The sequence below is a fragment of the Phodopus roborovskii genome, unplaced genomic scaffold (assembly GCF_943737965.1).
Source record: "Phodopus roborovskii unplaced genomic scaffold, PHOROB, whole genome shotgun sequence".
Lineage (NCBI taxonomy): Eukaryota > Metazoa > Chordata > Mammalia > Rodentia > Cricetidae > Phodopus > Phodopus roborovskii.
Genome location: NW_026126541.1, coordinates 13,074,766 through 13,099,930, shown reverse-complemented (window position 1 = coordinate 13,099,930; position 25,165 = coordinate 13,074,766). Strand labels below are relative to the sequence as shown.

The 25,165-nt window shown below is 53.3% G+C and overlaps 1 protein-coding gene across 5 annotated transcripts in view; it reads right to left on the bottom strand.

Moving 5' to 3' along the window:
• Sh3pxd2a (SH3 and PX domains 2A) overlaps positions 1-25,165 on the bottom strand; it is a 198,410-nt gene that overhangs the window by 41,782 nt on the left and 131,463 nt on the right. For 3 of the 5 annotated variants that reach the window (XM_051200090.1, XM_051200092.1, XM_051200094.1), the window contains 2 exons: positions 10,152-10,196; positions 4,091-4,222 (listed from right to left, as the gene is read on the bottom strand). In XM_051200090.1, coding sequence (XP_051056047.1) covers positions 4,091-4,222; positions 10,152-10,196 — 177 coding nt within the window. The remainder of the gene's footprint in view (positions 1-4,090; positions 4,223-10,151; positions 10,197-25,165) is intronic. The other 2 variants (XM_051200091.1, XM_051200093.1) reach the window with 1 other exon arrangement.

Below are 25,165 nucleotides of genomic sequence, written 5' to 3'. Positions count from 1 at the left end.
CCCAGTGAAATGAGAAAAAACAGCTCTGAAAACTGGTCCTCTGACCACCACATGAATACCATACCATGTGCGCTCTCTCTCTCTCTCTCTCTCTCTCTCTCTCTCTCTCACACACACACACACACACACACACACACACACAGAGTGTGGGGAAGGCAGACACAGAGCCAAGAAAGGAAAGAGTCAGGTTTCCCAGTCCCAGCCTCCCCAAGGCTGGGATTCACTCTTCACTCTTGGCTTCAGCGAGATTCCCCTGTAGTCTTTCAACAGTCTCTTGAAAAAGTTAAAGGAATTTCCATCCTTCAGTCACAGGTCAGTTGTACTGAAGGAGTGGATTTGGAGGGTGAAGTTTGGTTTTCTCACTGGGAAAGTGAGTGGATCGACAAGAGGAACAAAATCCTTTGTTTCCAAGGAAGGATCAGAACCCTCAGAGTGTCATGCCAGGAAATAAAAGGCTCACAGGAGAGAAGCTGAGGCAGGAGAAATTCTGATGACTCATCTCCACACTCCCTGCCCTGGCTGCGGTCTTAGAAGGAAACAACCCTGGAAAGCTGTAAGCAGCTTCATCCAACACAGAAACCAGCAACCAGAACCCTGATGCCTGCTGATGTCACACCAGCGATGCCTGCCAGAAGGGAGAGCTGATACGGGTCTTTGACACACAAGAATGTGTTATAGAGAGGTATTTCTGGTGCCATTGCTGAGGTCAAGGGGGAAGGGCCAAGGGGGTTCCATAAAGAAACAATGACTACTGCAGGCCTTGGCATGGCTTGCTGGATGGTAAGCTACCAAAGCTGTATCTTTCTGCTCTGTGTGGTCCTATTGACCAGCAGAAGATGAGTCTTTCTACATGGATGGGCTCCTTCTGTTTGATCAAAAAGGTGTGTGAAACTTCAGACCATATATGTGCTCCTTGAGATGGGTCATCCCTAGTGTGGGGAGCACATCACCTCACCTTCTTGAGATAAACTGACGCCTGCCTCCACGTTCAAAGCCTCAGTTTACTCACTGATACTGCACTACCTCTGACACATGCCAGCAGGATCCCAAGGAAATCTTTTAGCAAGGATGTTCCAGGGAGATTCTGATCATCTTGACTGGTCCATGTCTCTAATCCACTTACCAGCGACACACTTTATCCACTCAGCACTCAAGATCAGTGCATCTCAGCCTCCCCTGGGGCCTTCTGGGAAGGAGAGACCTCGGCATTGGGTTCTAAGAATTACCCAAGCTCTTTGTCTGTTACTTTAGCTACAAGATGGTTAAAGTGCCTTCTACCACATAGGATTATTCCACGAAACTGGTACAATTATCCTGTGGCTGTAGTCCAGGTCACAAGGGGCCTTTGACAAACAGGCAGAGACCCAGAGGTTACTGGGCCGTGGACCCTCCATCTGAATGATTCCCAGCTATGTAAAAGGGCACACAGGCAGAGGCCTGCACCTAGTGTGAGGCCCAGTGAGGGGGATGGCTCACTGGGGCTGCTGCCCAACAATGCCAGTGCAAATGTTGCAACACGCTCGCCATGTCCCAGGTCAAAGGCGTCACAACTGGGTCTTTGTTCCAGCGTTCTGAAGCCTCATTCACCACTCCTTCCAAAACCAGCTCATAGGATGCACACGCCTCACCCTCACTCAACTCCCACATGGGGTCCAGCCTCCAGCTTCTTTTCTAGAGGATTACCTCCCAGGATCTGAAGTCTGGTCATCTAGCTTCTCCCCTTTATCCTGTTAAGCTGGTTGTCCATCCTAGCCATCTGTCAGATCTGTGAACACAGGTGTAGCTACGTAGCTATCTCCACAAACCACGAGGACAGCAGAAAAGCCACAAATAACGAGGATCTTCAGCTGACACCAGGGCCCTGCTGAGTCACCAAGCAGCCCCCACTTCTAGCAGCCACAGGGTACCCGCGTTACAGAAGGGGTAGGTAAGGCCTGGGAAGTAAGGGGACCGGAGTTACACCCAGCTATGTGGTAGTAGTCAGAATCCTGCATCTAAGGACACCAGCCCTCTCATGGCGGTCTCTGCGCTAAAACTGGGCTGCTCAGGGGTGGCTGGCGGTGACAAGCTGAGGCCTCGTTACAGCCAAGGGAACTGTGCAGGCAAGCAGGTCTCTCCACACTGTTTCTAAGCCTAACACAGACTCACCTCTGAGTTCTCCTTCCTCACCCTTAGGCAAGAGTCCATGTATTCTAAGGGTTACAGATACGGATGGAAAGGGGAATGAGTCTCTGGAGTCTATTTCATTATTTTTTGAGACAGGGCCTTACTGTTTAGCCTTGGGTGGCCTCAGACTCCGGGCAGTGTCTACCTCTGCCCCCTAAATGCTAGGATTAAAGATGTACCACCACACTCGGCCTGGAATCATGTAGTGGGGGAGGGGGATGACAGGACTCTTCTGTCATCCTGGCCAATGGCCTCCTGCTGCCTGGGCCGCACAGTGGTGGCGGTGTGGCAGGGTACATGTGGCAGCATATGAGTCCCTAAGGGAGAACTTCTTGACAGAACTGACCTTGCATTCAAAAGCAGGCTCCTGCCTTTACTGGGAGCAAGCTCCCAAAGGAACAGACTTTCCTCCTGATGCCTCTCATCCTGTCCTTAAAGATCCTTTACAGGGCCTTGGGGCTCTGGGGCTCCCAGAGCCAGCCCCCAAGACAATGCCAGCTTCTGTAGAGGTCTGAGAAATGGGGCCAATAGTATGACATGGCAAAATTACCCAGGAAGGAAACCAGGGTGGTGGCCACCTGGAATCAAGATCCGATACCAGGTCATGTTCTGTCATGTGTGCAGGGTCGCTGCCAGCCACCCACGAACAAGGACAGTGCCTGACTTCTTAGGGAGGGGAAGGACTATGGAGATGACAGCCTCGGGAGGGGGAGCCCAGCCTGGTCTCACATCACAGCCCTGTGCTAGGGAGCTTTGTCCCCTAGAATGTCCCATGGGATTTCCTTTAGCTCCTCTGCAGCCACCTAGAGGCATCACCATTCAGAAGTTCAGGGTGCTTGTTTCTCTTCCAGCTCTCTGTGCCTCGATCATTCTATCTGCGGAACGGGCTCAGTGGCCCATTGGGCTGCTTTCCTTTCGAAATGTGAGAAGGGAAGGGAAAAGATGGCCAGGCCTCCCTTTTGAAGAGCCTACAAAAACGCAACCCAGGGGTGCGCCTATGCACAAGGCCTGCCCCCAGCAAAGCAACACTAAAACCAAAACAAGGTTCTGAATCTTTTCAAGCCACAGATGTAACTTTCAAGCTGGCTGTGGGCAAGCTTGGGGGGTGGGGTATACGGTGGCTTCAAGAACCTTCTGGCCCTTCAGGAGCCACATGAGCTGCAGCATGGCACTGACAGACTTGACCTCCTTTTCTCCATCTGCTGTGCCTTTTCTCGCCAAGGACACCAAGGGATTTTTGTCTACTCTGCAAGGACCCTGGAACCAGCAGACCCTGGGAAGCCATGGGTATGGTCAATAGGTCAGTTCCCAATGACAAAGTGGCTGCTGCAGGACCCTCCTGGCTCCAGGACCTGGCTTTATCCAGTGCTTGGGCCCCTCTTTCCAGGTCCTGGTAGTTTCCAACCCAGCGGGGGACAGTCACTACCCACTCGCTGTGCAGTCATGAGCCAACCTCCCGCAGGCCTGGCCCTTCCTCAGACATCTAGCCAGGGGCCTGGGGACTCTTGAACCTATTGTGATATCATGGCCTGTCTTCTCCACCAGCTGGCTGAGTCCTCCCACTTCTGTCTGGATGCCGACACACAGCTCAACTGGGGACGACGACGCTGTCATTGGGCACTAGAGCTAAAGCTACTATCTCCTCGGGGCCTCAGAGGGCATGGAAGTCTCTGCTGCCACCTTGCCTTGCATTAACACAAGCTGGCTAATTAGCCTCAAGCCAGGGAGACATTCTTTCACCACCAGGCAAACTGCTGGCCTGCAGCCCAAACCAACAGGGGAACTTCAGACTCCTCGGCCTCCCTGCCAGATGGAAATAACGTATAGCTGTAGAGGCTGGGGGAGGGGGAGAGGAACAAAACCCCAGCCGGGCCCAGGAGCCAGGCCGGAGCCAGGAGTGGGCAGCTGAAGGCCAGGCACTCACCACTTTCGTTCTTCTCGATGACATCGACCACCTCCCCGGCCTGGAGACTCAGCTCCGAGTTCTCTTGTTTCTTATAGTTGGACACCACCACGTACTGTTCCAGGATCATGGGCTCGGCGTTGGTGTCGGCACCTGGCGAGGGCAGAAAGCATGCGGTGAGCCAGCGGCCGGCCGTGGCCCCGCGTCCGGGGCGCCCTCTGTCCATCGCCCTCGAGGGAGGCTGCTCGGTCGCCAGCGCTGCACCGAGGAGCAGCCCGTAGCCAGGGCTGGAAGCTTGCTGGGCCCCGAGGACAGGCCATATAGCAAGGCCCCACACCGGCCCGCTGCACCGCGGGGACCGGGGGACATGGGGAGCCAGGGGACGGGGGGAGGAGACGGGGGTGGAGAGAGGCAGAGACAGGCAGAGATGGAAGACAAGGAAACTGAGGGGGAAGCCTGCTGCTGCCTGTGAAGTTAGTCACAGCCCGGCATGGGGGAGTCTGCAGAGAGGCCTGGGGCCTCCGGGCTCTCCAGACTCTTGGGCTGGCTGGGGTGTGAGAGGGGGCCACGGGAGCACAGTGGGCGGCCCATGAAGGCTGAGACCAGAGCACAGGGGAAAGAAAGAGGAGAGGCGAGGGGGAGGCCCAGGAGGCCGGCTGCCTCTACCCCAAGCCTGTAAACCCAGGGAGAAAAGGCAACAGGGATCCCCTCAGGAGGGAGAGGGAGAGAACTTCTCCACAGCCTAGGTCCAGCAAAGAGTCAAGAGGGTTTGAGGCCGCCAATCACTAGGGCTGCTCGCAACCCTTAAATAGAAACACATGAGACCCGTCGAATGAGGAGCTAGGGGTGGAGGCAGGGGATGGGAGGAGGGCCCAGACTGTTTACTTGAAACCCAAGAAGAAAGTCCCAGAGCCAGTGCTGGCGAGCCGGGCCCACCCCCCATCTCCCCCACCCCGCCAACTTTTCCTCAAGTTCGGCTCCATTCCTGTCCTCCTGGCTCTCAGAGGGCCAGGCAGACAGCAGCCTTAGGCTTTCCAGGGGAGCCTTCCCGGCCCTTGCTGCCGCCATCTCAACCAGCAGAGGGTGACTGGTCCCCCTGGCCTTGAAGCACGGGGCAGTTTCAAGAGCCTCAGAGTCAAAGGTTGGAGTGCATGGGAGGGAGGGCAGGTGAGCCCGGCTTCCAGGAGCAAGCCAGTTCTTTGTCCTGTTTGTCTACCGGACCGGTGTGACATTCATTAAACTAGCACCACACTGGACAGTGGACAGGCTGGGTGCCCATCTCAGCCTGGTGTGTGGCTGGAGCGCTGTCAGATTCTGCTCTTGAGCTGTTACCTTGGACACTCTCAAAGACAGGATGCGGGACTAGCATTCAACGAATCCACAAGCCAGAAAATGACTAATCACCTCTTTCAGGAAGCTCTCCCAGACCTCTCCACCCCCAAGGGAATTCTAGTACAGTTCTTATACCACATGTTTGTCAGCCAGCCTGTAATTCCCACACTAGTGGCCGAGGCAGGAGAATCAGGAGTTCAAGGTCAGCTTGGGTTGCCAGTCAAGACCCCTGTTTCAAAACCAAAGCAAATTCTATGCCCTCCCAATGTCTCTCACCACTGGCCTGGCCATAGTGCGGTGTTCCAGTCGCCCGTGTGCCTCACCCTCAGACACATTCCCTCTACACGACTGACTTTGACTCACATGCATGCCAGGCAGGTATGGCTTCAGGTCACCTCGAGACACCCCGTTTTAATTCCCAGATTAATGAGAGGCTCTGAGAGACAAGAGGCACACACGCAGTTCCCACAGCTCATACAGAGACAGTTGGACCACTCACGGTCTTTTCGGAGGTTTGAGTCCGTCCCTCTTCTAATTACAGAACTCTGATTGATTTCCATACACTGTCCTTCAGACACACTGATCCTCCACTTAGGAATGTAGACCATCCCAGGAGCTTTTAAACCCCTTAACTCTTTGGCTTTGGACGGCTGGCTTCAGTGGGTGGGGCCTAGGCATGAGTCATTTTGCATACCCCATCCTGTCCCACGGTTCAGACATGCAGCCAAAAGTGAGAGGCACAGCTTAGACCTCTGGGTCCTTTGTAAAGAAGGTGCTGTCAGGGTCTGTGGCCAGAGAACTCTGGGAGAGTCAACCAAGTTTCTTCTCCTGGGAAGAGAAAGACTTTTCCCCCACATGGTGTGGGCTTTGCAGCCCAGAGAGGCCCTTTGGAGACTCGGAAGCTTGGTGTGCCCCAGGAGTGCACACATGCACAGCCCCAGGGAGCCCCTGAAAAGCCTGAATTGTATGTCAGGCAGAAACACAACCAACAGCTGGGCAGCCTGGCCTCTGTACGCAAATGTCACCAGCTTCTGCACCAGCTAGCAACACACTGGGCACGGGTGACAGCCTCCCACTGTGCCCTGGGGGACATCAGTGCCTGTGTAGCACAAACCAAAAAAGGACCAGCCACTGGAGGGACTTTGGATGTGAAACATGGGAGAGGGGAATACAAGACGGTGGGGGGGGGGTGCTGGTAGGAGTGCCTAAGCCCTGAGCATGCCAAACTGCATGCAAGTCCCCATCAGGGCCCCTCAGGCTCAGTCCCATACTCAGCATCATGCCTGGTCCTTGCAGCAACCTTCCACACGTTACACACATGTAAACTGAACGTGTAGGGGAAGCAGATTCCCTAAGGTCACCCAGCTGGGACTAAACCCACGCCCCATGCCACCAAGCACATGAACCTACATGGCCATTGACGCTTAGTGTCTAGGAAGGACCCTGCCTCCCTGCATCCACAGACACCTGGCACACCTGGTAACACTGGAGTTAGGGGTCCTTAGAGACTCACGCTGTCACCTCTGCTGACCAGCACATACGTCCACTAGTGGCAGGCACTGAGTGTAAAATGAAAGTACTTCCAGACGGATGGTGTGGCCCCTGCTATGCCCATCTGGGAAACCAGGGAGGGCCTTACCTCTGAAACGGGGACAGTAAGTGACTGAACTGGGACTGGGGGAAAGGACGTGTGAGGCTGAGACAATAAGAAGCAAGCAGCTCGGGGCTTGTGGCCAGATGACAACAGCTGAGGCCAAGGATGAGGTGCCAGAGAGGGGACAGATAGCAGGTCATTTCGATCCAAGCCAAGAAGACTCCGAAACAAGATTTCAAAGCAGAGGAAAATCTACACACCCACAGCCCTCATCCGAAGTCTGCCTGGAAAACTGTCTGGGGCCTCTAAGGCTTGGCAATCTGGGCTAGCATTCTGGGAATCAGGAAGGCACAGTGAAGGGACCATCCTCCAGTCGCACAGCACAGGCAGGCTGCCACTCTTCCTGGAGACAGCTGCACTAGCTGTGGGATTCTCCCTGTCTCCTCTCCACCTCCAACACAGGCAGGCTCCCAGCTCCTCTCTCTGGCGCCTGCTTCTTGGGGTGTCGCAACCGGCACTAGGAGCAGGTATCCAGAAGAGAAACTGCTTGATGGTGGGCGGTGATGTCATCTATAGAAGCAGCTCTGGATCCTCTCCAAGGCAGGCAAGGCCTGGAAAACTGGGGTCTGGAGGAGTCGGGATGGGGGGGGGGGCTTGTGCTCAGACAAGAAGCCTTTGGCAGAGTGCATAGGGGTGGACCCCTTCTAGAAAGCTCTGCGTCCTGGGTTAGGATGGGGCTTCGCAGGCGAGCTGGAGTCCTCCGCCTTATCAGGGTCCTTGGCTGGGCCTGCTAGTGTCCTGGGGGTGTCTGCCCTAGCCTCACACCGTAAGTCTCCCTTTACCATCTGCACCGGATGTTGGGGTGTTCATTATCAACTTAAGCTTCTAAACCAGGTCTTTGCCAAGTCATGCCCCAGCTCCCATGCCTTCAATGGCTCCTGATACTTTCGGGACAAAAGGCAAACCCAAGTCCAATCTTTCCTGTGATTTTCCACCCTGGTTCCCTGGTTCCCTGCTATTCCTCCCCATTCCATGGAACATTCATGACTCAGCACATGTGCTGGGCACCCACTATGTCTTAAGGCCCTGCCCCCTGCTCCACATCTCCCCCTCTACTGCTCTCAACCGTTCCCAAGCATTTCGGCCTCTGTAGGAGGCCCCTTCAGCACTATGACGTGTGAGTGCATGTGCACGCGCATGCACACACTCTCTCTCCTGGGTTTGTAGCTGGGAATAGTTCTCCAAGCAGACCACATGCTTCAGACTAGTCACCTCTGACACACGACCCAGACACAACCACTGCCTGGCATTCAAAAGGCAAAAAAACGGAATCAGGGTCCAGTTCAGCCTTGCCCTTGCTTGCCCTTTGACCTTGGGGAGGACGCTTGACCTTCCCAAGTTTAGCTTCCTCATCTGCAAACAGGAACAGTACCGCAGGGGCTGTTCTGCGAATGCTCTGAAGTCACAGGGCCTAAAGCCCGAGTAAAGTACAGACAGCTGTTTAGCAAGAAGAGTATGGGAGACATGGGAGGAGCTAAGGACCTCACCGCCAGAGGCAGCTCATAGCAAAATCCCTGCAGCACTGCTGCTGCACCAGGAGGCTGGAGAGGGAAGCCTAATGCTACTTCCCTGCAATACGCCTCTCTTGGACCCGCCCCCAGGCACATGGTGTAGCAGCTGGAGAGGGTCAGCTCAGAGCCTCCCAGGCCACAATGGGTTGGACACCAGGCTAAGCTGCCCCAGGACCCCCTAGCTATTAGGATCTCTGGCGTCAGCCCACCACCTCTGCATTTCTTATTTGACAGAATTCCCCCAACATTCCAGGAGGGAAACCTAGGCTGGGAGAGACTCTAGCCTTGGACTCTGAGCTGGCTGTCCCTGCCACTCTAGGGTGAGGGCTGGGAGGATGGACCTCCCTTGGGCCTCCGGCTCCACAGAGCTGGACTCATCTTGAGAAGCCAGGCCCTGTGCGGGCACAGCCTCAGGTTCCCCACTACACGCTCAGCCCTGGACATCCCACCAAGCCCCACTGGCTCTTCCCAGGCTGCACTGGGCCTCTGGCCTCTGAGCTATACATTTGGTGACTAGAATGTATTGCTGTGGGCCAAGTGGGCTCCGGCTCATTGGCATGAGCTGAGGGGAAAAAGGGACAGGGGCCCAATGATTAGCTCAGGCCCAGGCTGGCGTCACAGGGACACCGTAAGGACGAAGGGAGGGAAGGGGGACCTCCCCCACTGCCTTCTCTCCTGGCCTCTCTCCCAGGATGCTCAACACTCCCTGCCAACAGCGGGGAAGGGGGTGGGGCAGGGGAGGATGAAGTCTGAGCTTTAACCCTCCAACTGGCCCAAGACCTCTTCTCCCTCCAGCCTCCTGCCATGGGCCTCAGCCTGAATACTCGCCCTGAGAACGAAAGGGACTCTGCTGAGGATGCTTCTGGAAACGCCATCCCATTCCCACCATTTATTCCAAGCGCTGTAGCTCTGCTGTTCACGGGTTTTGGCACAAGGCTATAATCAGGACCCTGACCCTCTACCCAGATGGACCAGATAAAGGCTGAATCCCCAGGCCTCGAAAGGCACCTCAGCCAGGCAGCTTGGCTTGGGGCAATTCCAAGTTCTGGACTTCTGGATCTGGGGCTGTGATCCACCCTGTCACAGGCAGAAAGGGTCCTCCTGTTCTCCAGATCTCTAGCTCCCCTGAGAGATCTCTGGAAGGTGTCAGGGACTCCCTGCTTCAGATTAGAGATGGCTCATCTTTGGCTACTCCCCCTGGGATGGTCAATGTGATAACACCAAAGACAGCAGCCCTAGAACAGAGATGCCCTGAGGTGGCATTCCATGCCTTTGGGAAGGTTTTGCACACCGCCCCACCCCCTCCCGCCCAGGGCAGCACAGGCAGGGCACAGCTGAGCTGGGATTCAAACCCACAGGCACTGGGCCAGGCGCACACTCTTCTACTTGATCACCACTCTACAAGGCCCAGTGGCTCATCCCATCCGAGAACTATAAAGGGTTCTTCCAGCAGGCAGAAGGCCCAGGGGGTGGGAAAGCCCACATGCAGAACAAGGGAGGCATTCGCAAGGAAACCTGCGGGCACCAGAAACTAGGCACACATGCTGGGACTCGCATGTTCACACGTATGCATGCAAGGCAGTACCTGTCACGTCCTTCTTGGGAGACTCAGTCCAGCTGGTTAGCCACACTTCCGAGTCCCCGAGAGAGCAAGGAGAGGCAGGAGAGAAACCGTTAGGCAGGCAAGAGGGCCACTGAAGAGCGGCTGCAGACACTGAGGTTCAGGGTTCCCTGGGCGGAAGGCGGGGGAGGGGAGGGAGTGATTTCCTGGCCTAGGATGACTGCTGGGCGTGGGCCTGTATGATTACAGAGGCTGGCTGGGATAATGAGGTGTCTGTTGAAACACAGGAATCTCTGAAGCAGACTTCTGACCCAGGCCCTCCCTGCAACGGGATTCGGCTTTAGTGTGGGCTGGAGGAGGCAGCCTGGTTCTGCCTCTGCAGCCATGTGGGAGGCTGGTCCCATGGGGCCTGGTGGCTCCAAGGATTGCCAAAGGCCAGCGGACTCAGCAGACCAGACCCAGGACCTCAAATGTCAGGGTAGATTTCAAGTTTTACGATGCCACTCTGCCTTGAAGTCTTGTTCAGCTCTTGCCACGGATGCACCCACCAACACCCACCAACGGAGGATGATGCAGAGAGCAGGGACCTCCTACCACGCTGCTCCCCAATCTTCCTAACGCCACCGCTCTTTAAAGCACTTCCTCGTGTGGTAAAATTATTTTCGTTGCTACTTCCTAACTAATTTTGCTACCATTATTCATTGTAATGTAAATGCTGTGTTTTCCACTGGTCTTAGGTTCAACTGCCTGTGGGTCATAACCCACAGGTTGAGAACCATTGCCCCACAAATCCTTCATTTCACACTGGACCTAGGAGATGGACCTTTAGTGGTGCAGGGCTTTATTCCAGGCTCAGACAAGGTATCCCATCTGGGCCAAGAGGGAGGATAAACCCAAAGTGCTATGGAAGAACAAGTCATTATGGGCTATGGTGCCATCAGCACTATGACGCAGGAGAAACTCTTCACCTGTTCACAGATGTGAGCATTTCTAGTGTGTGTGTGTGTGTGTGTGTGTGTGTGTGTGTACACGCGTGTGCGTTCTTTGTGCATGCCACAGGGGGACAACGTTAGGGAATGAATTCTCTCCACTTTTACATGTGTTCCAGGGTTTGATTGGGTTGCCAGGTTTCCAAAGCAAGCACTTTTACCGACTGAGCCACCAGGCCAGTCCTGATTCAAACATTCCTGGAATATCAAAAGTCACCATGAACGCCAGAGGTCGCCATAGGCACTGTGTGCCCATAGTGGACCACTTGCTCTCATGATGGACTCAGGAGGTGGGCACACAAACTGTTAAGGAGGCGTTTTTCATATGGGAAATACCTGGTCCAGGATTCCATGAGATGGAATGGAACCATGCCTGGAGGTAACCCCAAGGGCAGGGCACAGCGGCTGCAGGAGACAGTCACAAGGAGACAGTTGGTCATAGTGCTGGGCTGCAAATATGAGAGGGCTACCTAGCACTGGCCAGGGGAGCTGCCTCTTCATAGCAGCTAACAGCAGTCAACATTGACCCAGCATTTGTCGTCTACTAAGCTTTGTGCCGTATACTCCACATAAGGGTTCTTTAGTTACTCTCTGGGACAAACCTACAACGGACAGACTGAACCAGAAAGATTAAGCCACTTACTCAAGGCTACACAGCCAGTACAATGCCCATCTCTTGTAAGGACCCTGATCAGGCAACCACCTAGATGCCCCCATTTCAAACATATTACATATTTGCTCAGTAAACCTGCACTGTGTATGCCCCAGGTCCCCGCGCCCCGCCCCGCTGTTCTGGAGAACTGGGAAGCTGCTGTTTCAAATTTTACTGTAACTCAAGAGTTCTAGAGCAGTCTCTGGGGTCTGAGACCTGGGTACAAACCCAGGCTCCTCCCCTGTAGGGAAGTTACTTAATCTTTTGGAGCCTAGTCTTTCTTTTTAAAACAAACCTCTTTTTCCATGAGTTTATTTTAGTTTTATTCTCTGTATATGAGTGATTGGTTTGCACATATGTTTGCACATCACTTGCATCCCTGGTGTCTGAGTAGGCCAGGAGAGCTGTCGGACATCCTGAAACTGGAGTTACAAGAGCTGCCATGTGGGTGCTAGGAGTCACACCTGGGTCCTCTGGAGCAGCAGCCAGTGCCCTTAGCCACTCAGCCATCTCTCTGGCCCCTCAGAGCCTATCCTTGAGCTTGTAAAATTCAAGATCAAGTGATATGCTTACCTTCTTGGCTGCTGGATGACTAAATGAGGTGATACCAGGAGCCAACATAATGCCTAGTAATTACCAGTGCCTATTAAAGGCTAGCCACCATGGCCGGGAACACTTTCCATGATGTGGTTAGCATGGACCTGGCTCTCAGCTTCATTCAGCTCTGGGGGCACCAGGGAAGTCATGGCCCCAGGGCGCGAGGACGGTAACGGAATGATACATTGCCTTAGGTACCCCAAGAAAACCACTGCATCTAGTCTGAGATGGCTCCTACTGCTACCTTCAGATTGGGTCAGCTAGAATAAGGGACAAACAGGGCTGGATCTGAGGCCAGAGCCTCTCACCAAGCCTGGCAGGACGTCCTCATGGAGCTGAGACAGGGCAGGCATTCTAGGACCACCAAGGTTCTAAGTAGTATAGACTAGGGGCCCCAGTGCAGAGCAGGGTGGGGGCTGACCTGCCTGCACCCACACCCTGCGCCCCCTCTCCTTTTGGGGCTCCCTTTGGCTTCCTCAGAAGGAGATGCTTTGAGAAAGGCAAATCTCTCATGAGACACACAAAGGCATTCTGCCTGGGTGTAGACAGCCCCGGAAGGATTATTCTGCTAGGCCAGGGGTCAGGGAAAATTTACCTTAGGTGCTGGGGATCAGATGGTCACTGGGAAGAGAGCTCTACCATAAGAGTGCAAAAGTGGGCCGGGCCATCATCCATCTTCCAATAAAACTTTATTCACAGAAGCACAAGGTAGGCTGCACGCAACCAGAGGCCAGATACCTGAGCACATACCCACCCTGCTCCAAGCTCCGGAAGCAGGCATTTTCTTCCCCATCCTCAGAGGAAAATGGAATAGACTAGCAACAAGCCTGCCTTTTTAAAAAGTGATTCATTTCCCAATCCCTGGACGTGCAGAGTAAATCCAACCCTGCAGCTCTCAGCCTGCCCTGGCAAGTTCTCTCCTGGGGTGGGAAGGACCCCTTCCACCTCGTTCTAATGAACAGAGGAGAGCCTCTGGCTCACATAACAAGGCCCTCTGGCCAGCAGGCAGACAGGGCTGCTGGCTCGGGGGAAGAGGCAGGCACAGCCAAGAAACAGCTGTGACCAACACGAACCAACTGCTGCTTTATCCCCTGACCTCTACTGACCAAGAAGCCGAAGAACAAGGACACAGTCTGCCACAAAATGAGAGGCACAGGACTGGCAATCTCCGTGCCTGGCCTTGCTGAGCGTTTGCTCTGTGGCCTTGGGCAAAGGGCCTCGATATTCAACACCCGCCCATTACAGCATTCAGGTCCACTGCTCTCTCAGGTGGCTGTGTGATGTTCTAGACTTTCCTTGCAGAACCCTGGGACTTGCCATAAGATCAGTGAGCAGAGTCCTGGGCAAAGGAACATCTTTCCTGAGAAAGAATAACGTGGACACATGATGGGGGAATGTCCTTCCGTATCTGTGTTCCTCTTAACGGTTGATGAATAAAACACTGTTAGGCCAGTAGAGGCAGGAAGACAGGCGGGGCTTGGAGATGAGGAGAGTTCTGGGAAAGGTAGGCAGAGAGAGACCGGAAAGAGATAACATGTAGTTGCCATAGGAGTAACAGGTCCAGGCATTCTCCGGTAAGCCAAGACCATGTGGAAATACACAGATTTATAGAAATGGGTTAATAATTAAGACAGAGCTAGCCAATAAGAAGCCCTAGTCATTGGCCAATGTATTGTCTCTGCGTGTTCATTTGGGGCTGAAGCTGTGGGACTGGCAGGACAAGAAAACTCTGCAACAGATGCATGTTCAATTTCTGGAAAACCAAACCTCCAAGAGGAGATACTCTGAAGGCAGAGTTATGTTTGAGTATGAAGCATCTCCCACAAGCCTCTGGATTACAGGTCTTGTTGCTAGCTGATGGGACTTGGGGAAGTGTCTGAATCCTGAGAGGTGGGAAGAATTGGGGAGTGGAGCGTACCTGGAAGAAAGCCAGGCACTGGATGCAGGACCCAAAAGATGCATCCTGGCCCCTCCCCTTCCCTCTCTGCTTCCCGGCTGCAGCGAGGTGAACAACTTTGCTTTGCCACAGACTTGCTGCCAGGCTGTTCTGCCTTACCACAGCCCATAGCAATGTGGCTGAATTTGTTTGTTACATTCGCATTGCTGTGGCCTGGCAGGGACAATGAAGAAGAAAGCTTAATCGGGGTCTATCACGGAAGGGAAACTCATCTCATGGCATTGGGAGTGTGAAGCACCAGCTGTTCACGGTGTGCTGGGCCAAGAGATGGGGCGATGCTAGAACAGGGGACTTATAGCCTTCAGAGGCTGGTTCCTGGTGAGCTGCTCCCAGAAGCTAGGCTTCGCCTCCTGAGGGCTCTACAGACTCCCGCAACTGTGCCGTGAGCTGGAGAAGCATTCAGATCCACGACACTGACCTCTGTGACATCATGAGCCAAAATAAACCCATCCTCCCTTTAAATTGTTCCCTCAGGTGTTTGCTATAGCCGTGAGAAAAATTGAGCAAGGAAGGCATTGGAAGCCGAGCTACAGGGCGAGAGTTAGAGGCCTGGACTGTTACAGGCTCACTCTGCCATTCACAGTGACTCAAGCGGGACGCCTAGCAATCTGCCTGTCCTTTCTCCCATGGTGCGGCAAGCAAAAAGGCCCAACACCCATCTTCTCCAGAGAGTTTACACACTGACATGACCCACTGCCTTGAAAGCTCCAGGACGGGTGGGGGTGAGGCCTCTGGGAAGTAGATAACAGCAAAAGCTGTAGGCTCCAGAATAAGATGGTGTAGAGACAGGGCCTTTCGGTTATCCGCGATGCCCATGTTCTTGTCATAACTGTTTCTGCTGGCCAGCGATACCACCAAGAATCTGGGCCCTGAGAAAAATCCAGTGTCTGGAGGCATGGCCAAACACTGGCCTGGTGCACACTTAGGAGACTGACTCTGGCTCCTGTCAGGACGACAGGCAGGTATTCCTAAACTTCCAGTAGCTCCCCCAAGGTCTGGACGTCCTGGCTACTCTAAATGAGGAAAAGACACTAGTCTTCCCCCCCCCCCCCACCGCCAACACACATCACACCCTGAAGCCCCTAACGTTGAGCAACTGCAGTGCTGTGGGAACCAAGCTCCACACGCCCCAACCCAGGTTTTAAACCCTGTCTGCAGGACACTTCCCTGGAGGAGACCAAGCTCTACATTCCAAACTAATAAACCTATGGTGGGCTGCAGGCCTGGGTGGAGAGAGGCAGGGAGGGCTGCCAACCGCCTAAACTCCATGGAGAACAACAGTGAGCCAAAAGCTTGGGGGACCAGTTTGCACAGCTCAGGGATTCTGCCAGGCCCGAAGGAATGAAACTCTCTGGCCTCCCCAGCCCTTCCCTCCTTCAGGATCTCAGGAGAGGCCTCTCCCTCTTCGGGAATTCTATTGTTCCTACCCGTGTGCAGCTTCTACACAACCAGCTGCATCCTGACCTCTCCCCTCCTTCCTTCGCATGCTCAACTTTGCATAGGGCCAGTATCTTAAGTTTCCTAGGCTCCACGTGTCTCTTTCCCTTTCTGAGTAGGCCACCAGGAAACCTGGCCACTGCTTTCAGCCTGGGGCTGCCAGCCCCATATTGAACGGCGGGCGGCACCAGGAGCAGGAGCTCTTTCACGATTGGAGCAGGTCCCTATCTCCCCCACTGCCTGACAAGGACACACAATGGCTTCACTTGTTCCAGCTGCCCCACCTGACTCTCTACGTTGATAGCAGGAGTGTCAGAAATTCAAGGTCTTCCTCAGCTGCGTAGCAATCTGAGACCACCCTGGGCTACATGAGACCTTTTCTCAATAAATAAATAACCCAGCCTCAGGCATCTGTTCCGACAACAGAACATGAACTAAGAACGGCGTTTCTCAGATTGGCAGCCTCGGGAAGCTTACACTGGTGGGAGCAGAAGCCACACCCCTCACACCAACCCACACAGGAGACACCGTGATCTGGGACTGGAGGGTGAGGGGTTAATGCTACCACAGTAGTGGTTTCCCCAGCCACTGAGGGAGGCAGGGCTGGTGTATGTGCTCTCTGTAGCCCTTTGGGATCCTGTATATAGACACAAGGGCCTCGGGCTAGCTTAATGCCGTAGTAGCATTGAAATCCTCCATCATTTAGTAAGGAGAGGTTCCATGTAGCTAATTTTGCCCAAGCCCTAAGTGGCTGGGCTACAGCCTCCCAAGCCAAATAGGAAGAGGTACTTAAGGGACTTAAGAGAGCTGGGTTACCTACCGATGGGGGAACTGAAAGACAGGAAAATCCTAAGTGCCTGTCTCCAATCTCCTCTCTGCTACCTCATCCTTGGCTTCCTGGTCACACAGGCCAGGATGACCACGTGGGGACTCAGGGACACACACACAGAGAAGGCCACTTGCTTAATATTCAGGCAGCCGACATCACTTCTCATACAACCTGAAGAGGGTAGAGTATGGTGCTGAATTGCTGAATATTTAACAGATGTTTTCTTACTTAACCCTTATAATAATCTGCCTTTTGAAGATGAGGAACTGAGGCTCAGGGGAGTTAATGTCCTTTTCCAAGGCCCCACAGCAAGGAAGAGGCAGCATCAGAGTGGAGGGCCAGGCAAATGGGCCAGGAATCTGGAACAAAGGGGCCCTCATGGGAGACTTCACTTTCTGGCTTTCCTCTCTGGCTGTATTTATTTCTGCTGTGCTCCTCTGTGTAAAAGCAGCCATGTTCCCACATTTTGTATGCAGCTACAAAGGTCTCCCTTCCCCCAGAGTTTTGCCTTTCCCAGGATCCAGGGCACATATGGGGCAGCCCAGCCTAGGCTAGGAATGTCCTGGACCCTGCAGCCTGAGCTGGCTGCTCTAGGAAAACAGGCAGACCGTCGACTCAGGTGGGGAAACGGAAGGGGTCCACAGCCTCTAAAGGACCAAGAGAAGGGTGCCTTCCTGAGCCAGGGCTGGGGCCAGGTCAGTGCAGCCAAGTGGATCCAGGGAACACTACACTGTCTGGTGGGGGTGGGGGTCAGCAGAGGGTAGCAGGCAGGCTGCACACGGGCAATCCCAGAAGCCTCTGTTTAAAGACAGGTGGTCACGTTAGTTGGGAGATGTGTGGGCAGACAAAGGGGCACTGAGTGGGGAAGTGGATGGGCGGGACGGAGCATCTGCTCGTGGCAGCTGGGCTTGACCCCACACAGTCCCCAGGGTGTGGCCTCCCCCTCAGCTCTCAGGTCCTTACCTCTCTTGGAGCCCGGCTGTTTGTGTGCAACAGAGAAGAAACAAACACCAGGCTGAAAATTCCAGCATCCCAGCCACTCCCTCCACAGGGTGGTCTGCCTTGGTGGCCCTCCTTACTTACTGAGCTGTCTCCCTGCAGCTCCTCCACCCACCACCCCAAAAGCCCCCCACTTTGGGTATTGTGTGATCTCCAGCACACACGGGAGGGGGTAGCAGCCCAGAAATGGGCTGGTGACTCAGTAAGTCAGCCAGCCAGCCAGCCACTTCAGGCCTATAGACTTAGTCCTGTACCTACCCATCCCTTGGCAAGCCCCTTCAGAAGCCAAAAGGGAGGGGGGACTGTAGGGAGGGAGTCAAGGGCAGATCATCAGGATGGACATTCCCATCTAGGACAATCTGCTGTAGAACATCCTGTCTCTCACTCTGGACTCTGGCTATCAGATCATCAAAGAATCTCCTGTAGGCTGTTTAGTGAGCTGTCCACACACAGTGCTGGGCCCCACTGATGTTCCAGCTCTACTACAGTTCCTCAGCACAGAGGGAAGGATTGCGTGCCTGCGTGTGCACGCAGCGCGCGCGCGCGCGCGCACACACACACACACACACACACACACACACACACACCTGCCCAGAGATCCTGTCTGCTCCAGAAGCTCCTGGCTTGGAGCAGCCTGGCACCCTTAGCTACCTGCGTGGCCCTGTCCAGGCCACCCCCAAAGGACATCCTTCTGCTCTGAGGCTCACTAGAGTGTACTGGGAGAGATGAATCAGGATAAGCCCCCTCACTGGTATAACAGGGCCTGACTGTGAGCGAGGCTCGTAAGCCACAGAAGCCAGGTAAGAGCTTTTTTCTGAACTAAGTTGGGGATGCCCACGTTTTAAGGTCGGTCTGTCTCACTCATCTTTCCCCTGTATTCATTGTTTCAAGCAGCTCCAGAATGCCTGCCAGGGCTGCAGTCTTAGCAAATGTTTGGCACACAGTAGGTGTTTAACAAAAACACACATATCCCAGTGTTAGAGCACTTGGCTAGCATGTACAAAAGCCCTGGTTCCATTCCTAGCACACACCAAAAGTGCCGTGTCCCTCCAGTTAGCCCCAAAATTCCTTTTGACTCTTACACACGTCAGACACTCAGAGTGTCCAAGTCACGCTCAGTTGCTCTGTTGGTCTCAGGGGAACCCAGGCCCCTGATGCCCGTGGTCCTGACATTAATCTAGTCCAAACTCACCCTCCTGAGCCACGTGCAGGCCTTCTGAGGCAGGGGATGCCCTTGACCTTCCTGGGCACCATGGTACCCAGACAGGCCCTCAGGCCCAGCCAAACATCCCAGAAGGCTGCTGATAGACATTTGCCCCTAAGTCTTCCAAGGGCTTTAAAAACCCAAAACAAAAAACCCATAACCAATAGTCCTGTGGCAAGATGGATGTCACAGGAAATGGAGTCTGTGCAGGGCAACATGCTTATCTACCCTGACTGGTGAAATCCAGGTTCAGTCGAGACCCTCCTCCATGGCGTCTACTAGAAGCCCCTGGGCCTCTTTGACTTGGCCAGCCCCTGCTCTGCAAGAGTTTGGACAGGTCTCCTGAGCTTACAGAGGCCACATCAACAGAGTTGTATATGTGCACACACTGGAGAAGCATGCATGCGTGTCTCACTGCCGGGGAAATCCCCACAGCTGGCTCTCAGGTGACTAAGCTTTGCCCAGAAAGCAGCAGGACAGGGGAGGGCTGGGGGTGGAGTTAACCCTTCCATACCCCAGTAGAGGCTGAACATCCCCAAGTGGAAGGAAGAAAGTCCAGTGTACGGACTCTCTCTCATGTTCCCGATTCACTGTGGGCAGACTGCTTCTCTGAGCCCTGACCCACAGTTCCCCATGCTAGGAAAATCCTGTTCTTTGTTCTCTTGATTCTAGTCCATCATCAAATCTAGGGAGTCTAGCCTGATGGAGACTTGTCCCCATGGGAGGACACAGGCAGGGAACATGTCCTAATGCCAGACACCTAGGTTGGAGGGGGAGGGGGTATTGCCGGGACTCAGCTAGAATTATTACGCTCCTTTTATAGGTGTGAACAGGTGTCTCAGGGAGACTGCTCTAGGGTCCTACTCTAAAAGAAGGCTGGAGGAGGCCCCGGGGCAAGTTTTCTCCCTTTCAGGGGCACTGTTCCTATTAGCCAGTGATGGTCTGTATTGTCTCTGCAACAGTACAGGGTTGGTACTTGAAGATGTGGAGGAGACAGATGCTCAATTTACTTTATGTTTCCTTACTGAGACCCTATGGAGCCCAAGCTGGCCTCAAACTCATGACTCATGTGCCTCAGTCTCCTAGGTAATGTAATTTTTTTAAAGAGCCATGCCCCATGAAGTTTAGAGACAGCATTTCAGTGTAACCCAGACTGGCCTGGAACTTGCTTTGTAGCTAAGTATGACCCTGAACTCTTGCTTCCTCTGCTGAGATTACAGCATGTGTCACCATAGCCAGCTTAGATGCCCAGTTTAGAGGATGTCTGCACACTGGGCCACCAAGTACTGTGACTGGTCAGACATCTACCTTCTGCACAGTTGCTCGCTCTCTCTCTGCCTGGCACTCAGGAGGCTGAGGCAGGACGTGCACAAATTCACTGCCAGTATGGGTATGCTGGCTAGTTTTTATGTCAACTTGACACAAGCTAGGGACATCTGGGAAAGAATCGTAATCAAGAAAATGCTGCTCTGATGATTGATGGGGGAGGTTACAGCCCACTGTGGGCGGTGCTATCCCTAGTCAGTAGTCCTGAATGGGATAGGAAACGAGGCTGAGAGAACCAGAGGGACCCAGCCGGTAAACAGTGTCCCTCCATGGCCCCTGCCTCAGTTTCTGCTTCCAGGCTCCTGCCCTGACTAGTGATAAAGTGCAGCCTGAGAACTGTATGACGAAATAACCCTTTCCTCCCAAGTTGCTTTGGGTCACGGTGTTTTATCAGCAATAGAAACCCTAACTAGGACACTGGACAACTTAGCTAGGCTTAGACTCAGATTAAAAAAAAAAAAGTGGGTGTGTTGGGGGTTGGAACTATATAGCTCAGTGGTAGACAACTTGCTTAATCCCTATGTGGTGTTCTGAATGAGAATGGCTCCCCCCACAGGTCCATATGTTTGAATGCCTGGTCCCCAGTTGGTAGAACTGATTGGGAGGGATTAGGAGGTGTGGCTGTATGCTGTCTGTCTCCCGTTTATAGACCAAGATGTGAGCTGCTCGCTCTGCCTGTTGCCATGGTTACATTTCAATATCATAGACTCTAACACTACGAAACTATAGACCAATTAAACTCTTTCTACTGTAAGTTGCCTTGGACATGGTGTTTTGTCACAGCAATAAAAAAAGAGACAATGAATAAGCAAAGAAATAAACAGAGCCCTTTAGTAAACTGTTAGGAGGTCTGGCACTTCCCTGCAGGGCTATCTGCCTACCATGGAAACTCTGGATTGCTTTGCCCCACCCGCCTACGGTATTTGCGCCACTGTATTTATTGACACTCTAGCTGACTCATTCTGCCACCCAACTGGGGGTCTGGAAGACAAAGACCTCCTCAAGTTCATCTTGGCATCCTTGAAGTTGGGACCATATGGCCTGGTACACAAAAGGTTCTCGGTTGCTTAGCAAACAAATCTATAAAACAGCCGTGGCCAGAGCCTAGGAGGCCAATTCTCGGTCCAGCAACAGCCATGCAGTCCTGGAAGGAAGTTCTAGCCCAGCACTTTTCTGGAAACTTGCTTCTTATCCATTCAGCCTTCAAGGACCTCCCTGTCCCCTGTCCCCCAGACTGCCATTGCTGTCCCCAGGGTCGTTGGCCTCGAGTAGAGGTGGCCCTGGTCATAGGAGTGTGGGAATGGACTCTAAAACTAGAGCCCAGGGATCCAATGCAAATGAGGTTCCAGGAGCCACTAGATTGGTGGGCTGGGTGGGGAACAGGACAGCTGTGAGTGTCCTTCCCTGACAAATCTATGCGAGCAAGGTCTCCATGGGGCCAACGTACTGTCAAAGGCAGTCTTAGAGTGGCCTGTCACCCTCCTGCAGGAATGGTTTAACCCTCAGGGAACCTGCAGGGACTCAGGGTGACCTGGGGAGACCCAGATAAGAAAAAGCCGTCCCGAAACCACAGACACCCTCCCCAGACACCACACATACAGCTTCTGCAGAGCTGAGGGAAGAGTGACGACCAGGAGCCAATGTTGTTGCCCCCTGCCCCAGCCTGGAATGCGAGGGGACCCTGACACAGCCCCACTATCTGAATGCAAGACTCTCTTCCTAATGCTAACTCAGTCCTTCCTTATGCTGAAGGGACCCTGACACAGCCCGGCTATCTGAATGCAAGACTCTCGTCCTAATGCTAACTCAGTCCTTCACGCTCACTGTTTGTGTCAACAAAGTAACAACAAGACCCAAGGAGGGGTGGCAAAGAAAGAGTCAGGGAAAAGCACGCTGTTCCTTCTAAACTTTGGAACCTTTGGGGAAACTCCTTGCCTTCACATGTTGAAACTGACCAATTATAAAAAGGCTGCGAGCCAACCAAGTTCCACACGGCACATTTCTGCTTCTAAACTAAGTAACTTTAGATCAGAAAAAGGTGCTAATACAATAAGCAAGGCACATTTCCCTCGAGTCTTTGTTTTTCCATTGCTTTCACCAGAATGCTGCCCCAATGTCACATGCCCATAACCCAGAAAGCTGACGTGAGCAAGAGGCTGCTCCAGGGCTGAGGGCTGTGGTGGGATGCATGTCTTTGCTGGACCACAACTTGGGTGCCTCCTCCTCCTCCCAGGAACGAAGCTTTATGGCAGTCTCCTCCCTGGCCCTGACGAGGCCAGACTGGGGGTCGGGTTAGGTGACTGATCTCGAAGGCCCCTACATCAGGCCAGCGTTGAGAGGGTTTCTTCACAGTTTCTTGCAGCTTACCTCTGACTGAAAGCATCTTTAAAGAGCTGGCCCAGGGGGCCCAGCGACATTCCTCCTGCTACCTTCACTGTCTATCAAGCCTGACTGTGGCCACCAATCCACACCCAGAATGTAAGCCCTGGTTTAGTTTAAGAATTCTTAGGCAGGATAGTATAGGCTCCAAGCTTATGTTCCAAGCACGCAGGAGATGAAGACAGGAGGGTCAGGAGTTCAAGGCTAGCTTCCATCACAAAGAGAACTGAATGCCAGCTTGGACTACAGGAGACCTGTCACAAAATAAAACAATCCTTGGGAGTCCACACTGAGTCAGCGGGCCTGGGCAGGGCCTGAAAAGTCTGCACTTTAGCAAAGCAAGCTCGGGGTTCTGACTGGGCCCTTACCGGGCTGCTCTTTTCTACCGCAGCAGGAGAAAGTGGGCGCTAGGAGCTGTGGAGCTGAGTGGGACACAGGGCCTCACGGCCACCTCGGCTTCCTTCCCACTGCCCAGCATCGTGTGTCCCGGGCCAGCTGAGCAGTGGGTGCTGGCTTGGCTGGGAGCTGTGGCACACACCCACAAATGCGCAAGCACATAACTCGTGAGCTGAAGTGACCTCTATCACATCATTGCCACATGGGCTGGCCATGGAACTCAACCAATCAACCTCATTTCCAACTAGATGGCTTTGGACTTAAGGGGTGACAGGAGGCTGAGGAGCCAGTGCCATGAAAATCGAATCTGTTTCAAAACACAACCCTGGGTGAGATGTGCCAGAAGCTGATGCCTCCTCCACAAGACATGCTCACTCAGGGACAGGCCGAAGGAGGGCACCAGGAGGATTTTTGTCATGGTCACAAAACGGCCTGCGTCTTCCACTGGGGATGAGCTGTTTCAGTGGACTGGGAAGCCATGGAAATGGCTTTGGTAGTAGGAACGCTGTATTCTCCAAGGCTTCCTCTCCTTCCTCAACTTCCCACTCATACAGCCCCACACCCTCACTCACGCCTGCTGTTCCCACCCGCGCACCCAGTGCACACGCTGCAGCTCACCCCAGCTGCAGATAGCTTTTCTCTAGCCTCCCTGTGGGTGACAACTCTCCTGTTCTCTCTGGTCTTCCTCGACATCCACGACAGCATGGTTCCCTGTCGGGAGAGCTGGGCATCCCCTGGGTCAGGAGCCAACCATGCTTCAAAGAAGCAGAAGTCTCGGAAGAAGGTTGCTGCAGCACTAACCCTAAAAACAGCAGACCTCCAAGGCCTCATGGACCGGCTGGCTCTGGGGCACTGTAGCCCTCCCGACGCCTCCCTGGGCTCCGGGACCCCGCCAGAGTCAGCAGCAGAGACCAAGTTCTGCCCAACGTTCGCCTTGGGCAAGCAGCCACTCTTAGCTACCTCGTCTATATGAGACAGGTGGGGGCTGACGTGATGGCTCGGCAGGCGAAGGTGCTTGTCACCAAGGCTGAGGACCTGAATTTGATCCCCGAGGGCCACACAGTGGAAGGAGAAAACTGACCTCCACCAGTTGTCCTCTGACCTCCACATACATGCTGTGTGTGGCACATGCGCATGTGCACACACAAATGTAAATAAGTATAAAACATACATTTTAAAAAAGGTAGCCCAGCTTTTCTGGGTCGTTAGCCTCTTTGTTTTTGTTTGTTTTGTTTTTGAAACAGGGTTTCTCTGTGTAGCCCTGGCTGCTCTGGAACTCACTCTGTAGAGCAGGCTGGTGTCAAACTCACAGTGATCCGCTTGCCTCTGCCTCCTGAATGCTGGGATTAAAGGCGTGCGCCACCACTGCCCGGTGATAGCTTTTTATAGTAGCCAGTACTTATGGGTAAATCTTATTATTAAAAAAATACACTTTATTCTCAACTGAACTTGAGGGTTTAGAGGGATGGCTCAGTAGTTAAGAGCACTGGCTGTTCTTTCAGAGGATCTGGGTCCAATTCCCAGCACCCACAGCCATCTGCAACTCCAGTACCAGGAAATCCAACACTCTCTTCTAGCTTCTCCAGACATTAGGCATGTATGTCATGTCCAGACATACATGCAGGCAAAACACTTACAAATATAAAATAATAATTTTAAAACATAAATCAACTTAAAAATAAATAGAAGCTAAGTTTAGCCAGGCATGGTGGCTCATGCCTGTAACCCATGACTGGAGAGGCTAAGGCAGAAAGGTTGCCATGAATTCAAGGCCAGGATGGGAAACGGAGTGAGACCGTCTCAAGAATACAAAGCAGGGGGCCAGGGGGTTAAGGCATTTGCCACAAAGTCTGATGATCTGGGCTTAACTTATACAGTGGACAGAGAGAACCAAACACATACTGTCCTCTGACCTCCATGCATGCCACACATGCCCCTACATACATATTTTAGATGTGTGATATTTTTATTTATTTTCAACTATTTTAAAATAGTTTATAAAATTTAAAAATTTTAAGAGTTAAGAACAATTAAAAACAAAACAAAAAGAACAATAAAAACAAAACCGGCCCAAGCTCAAAGGCTAGGCCCAGTGACACAGGCTTGTACTGTGGTACTCAGGAGGCTGAAGCATGAGGCTAGACAAACAGCTCAGCAGTTAACAACACTTGCTGCTCTTCCAAAGGACCCAAGTTCAGTTCTCAGCATCCAGGCCGGGCAGCTCACAGCCACCTGTAACTACAGCTCCAAGAGACCTCATGCACTCTTCTGGT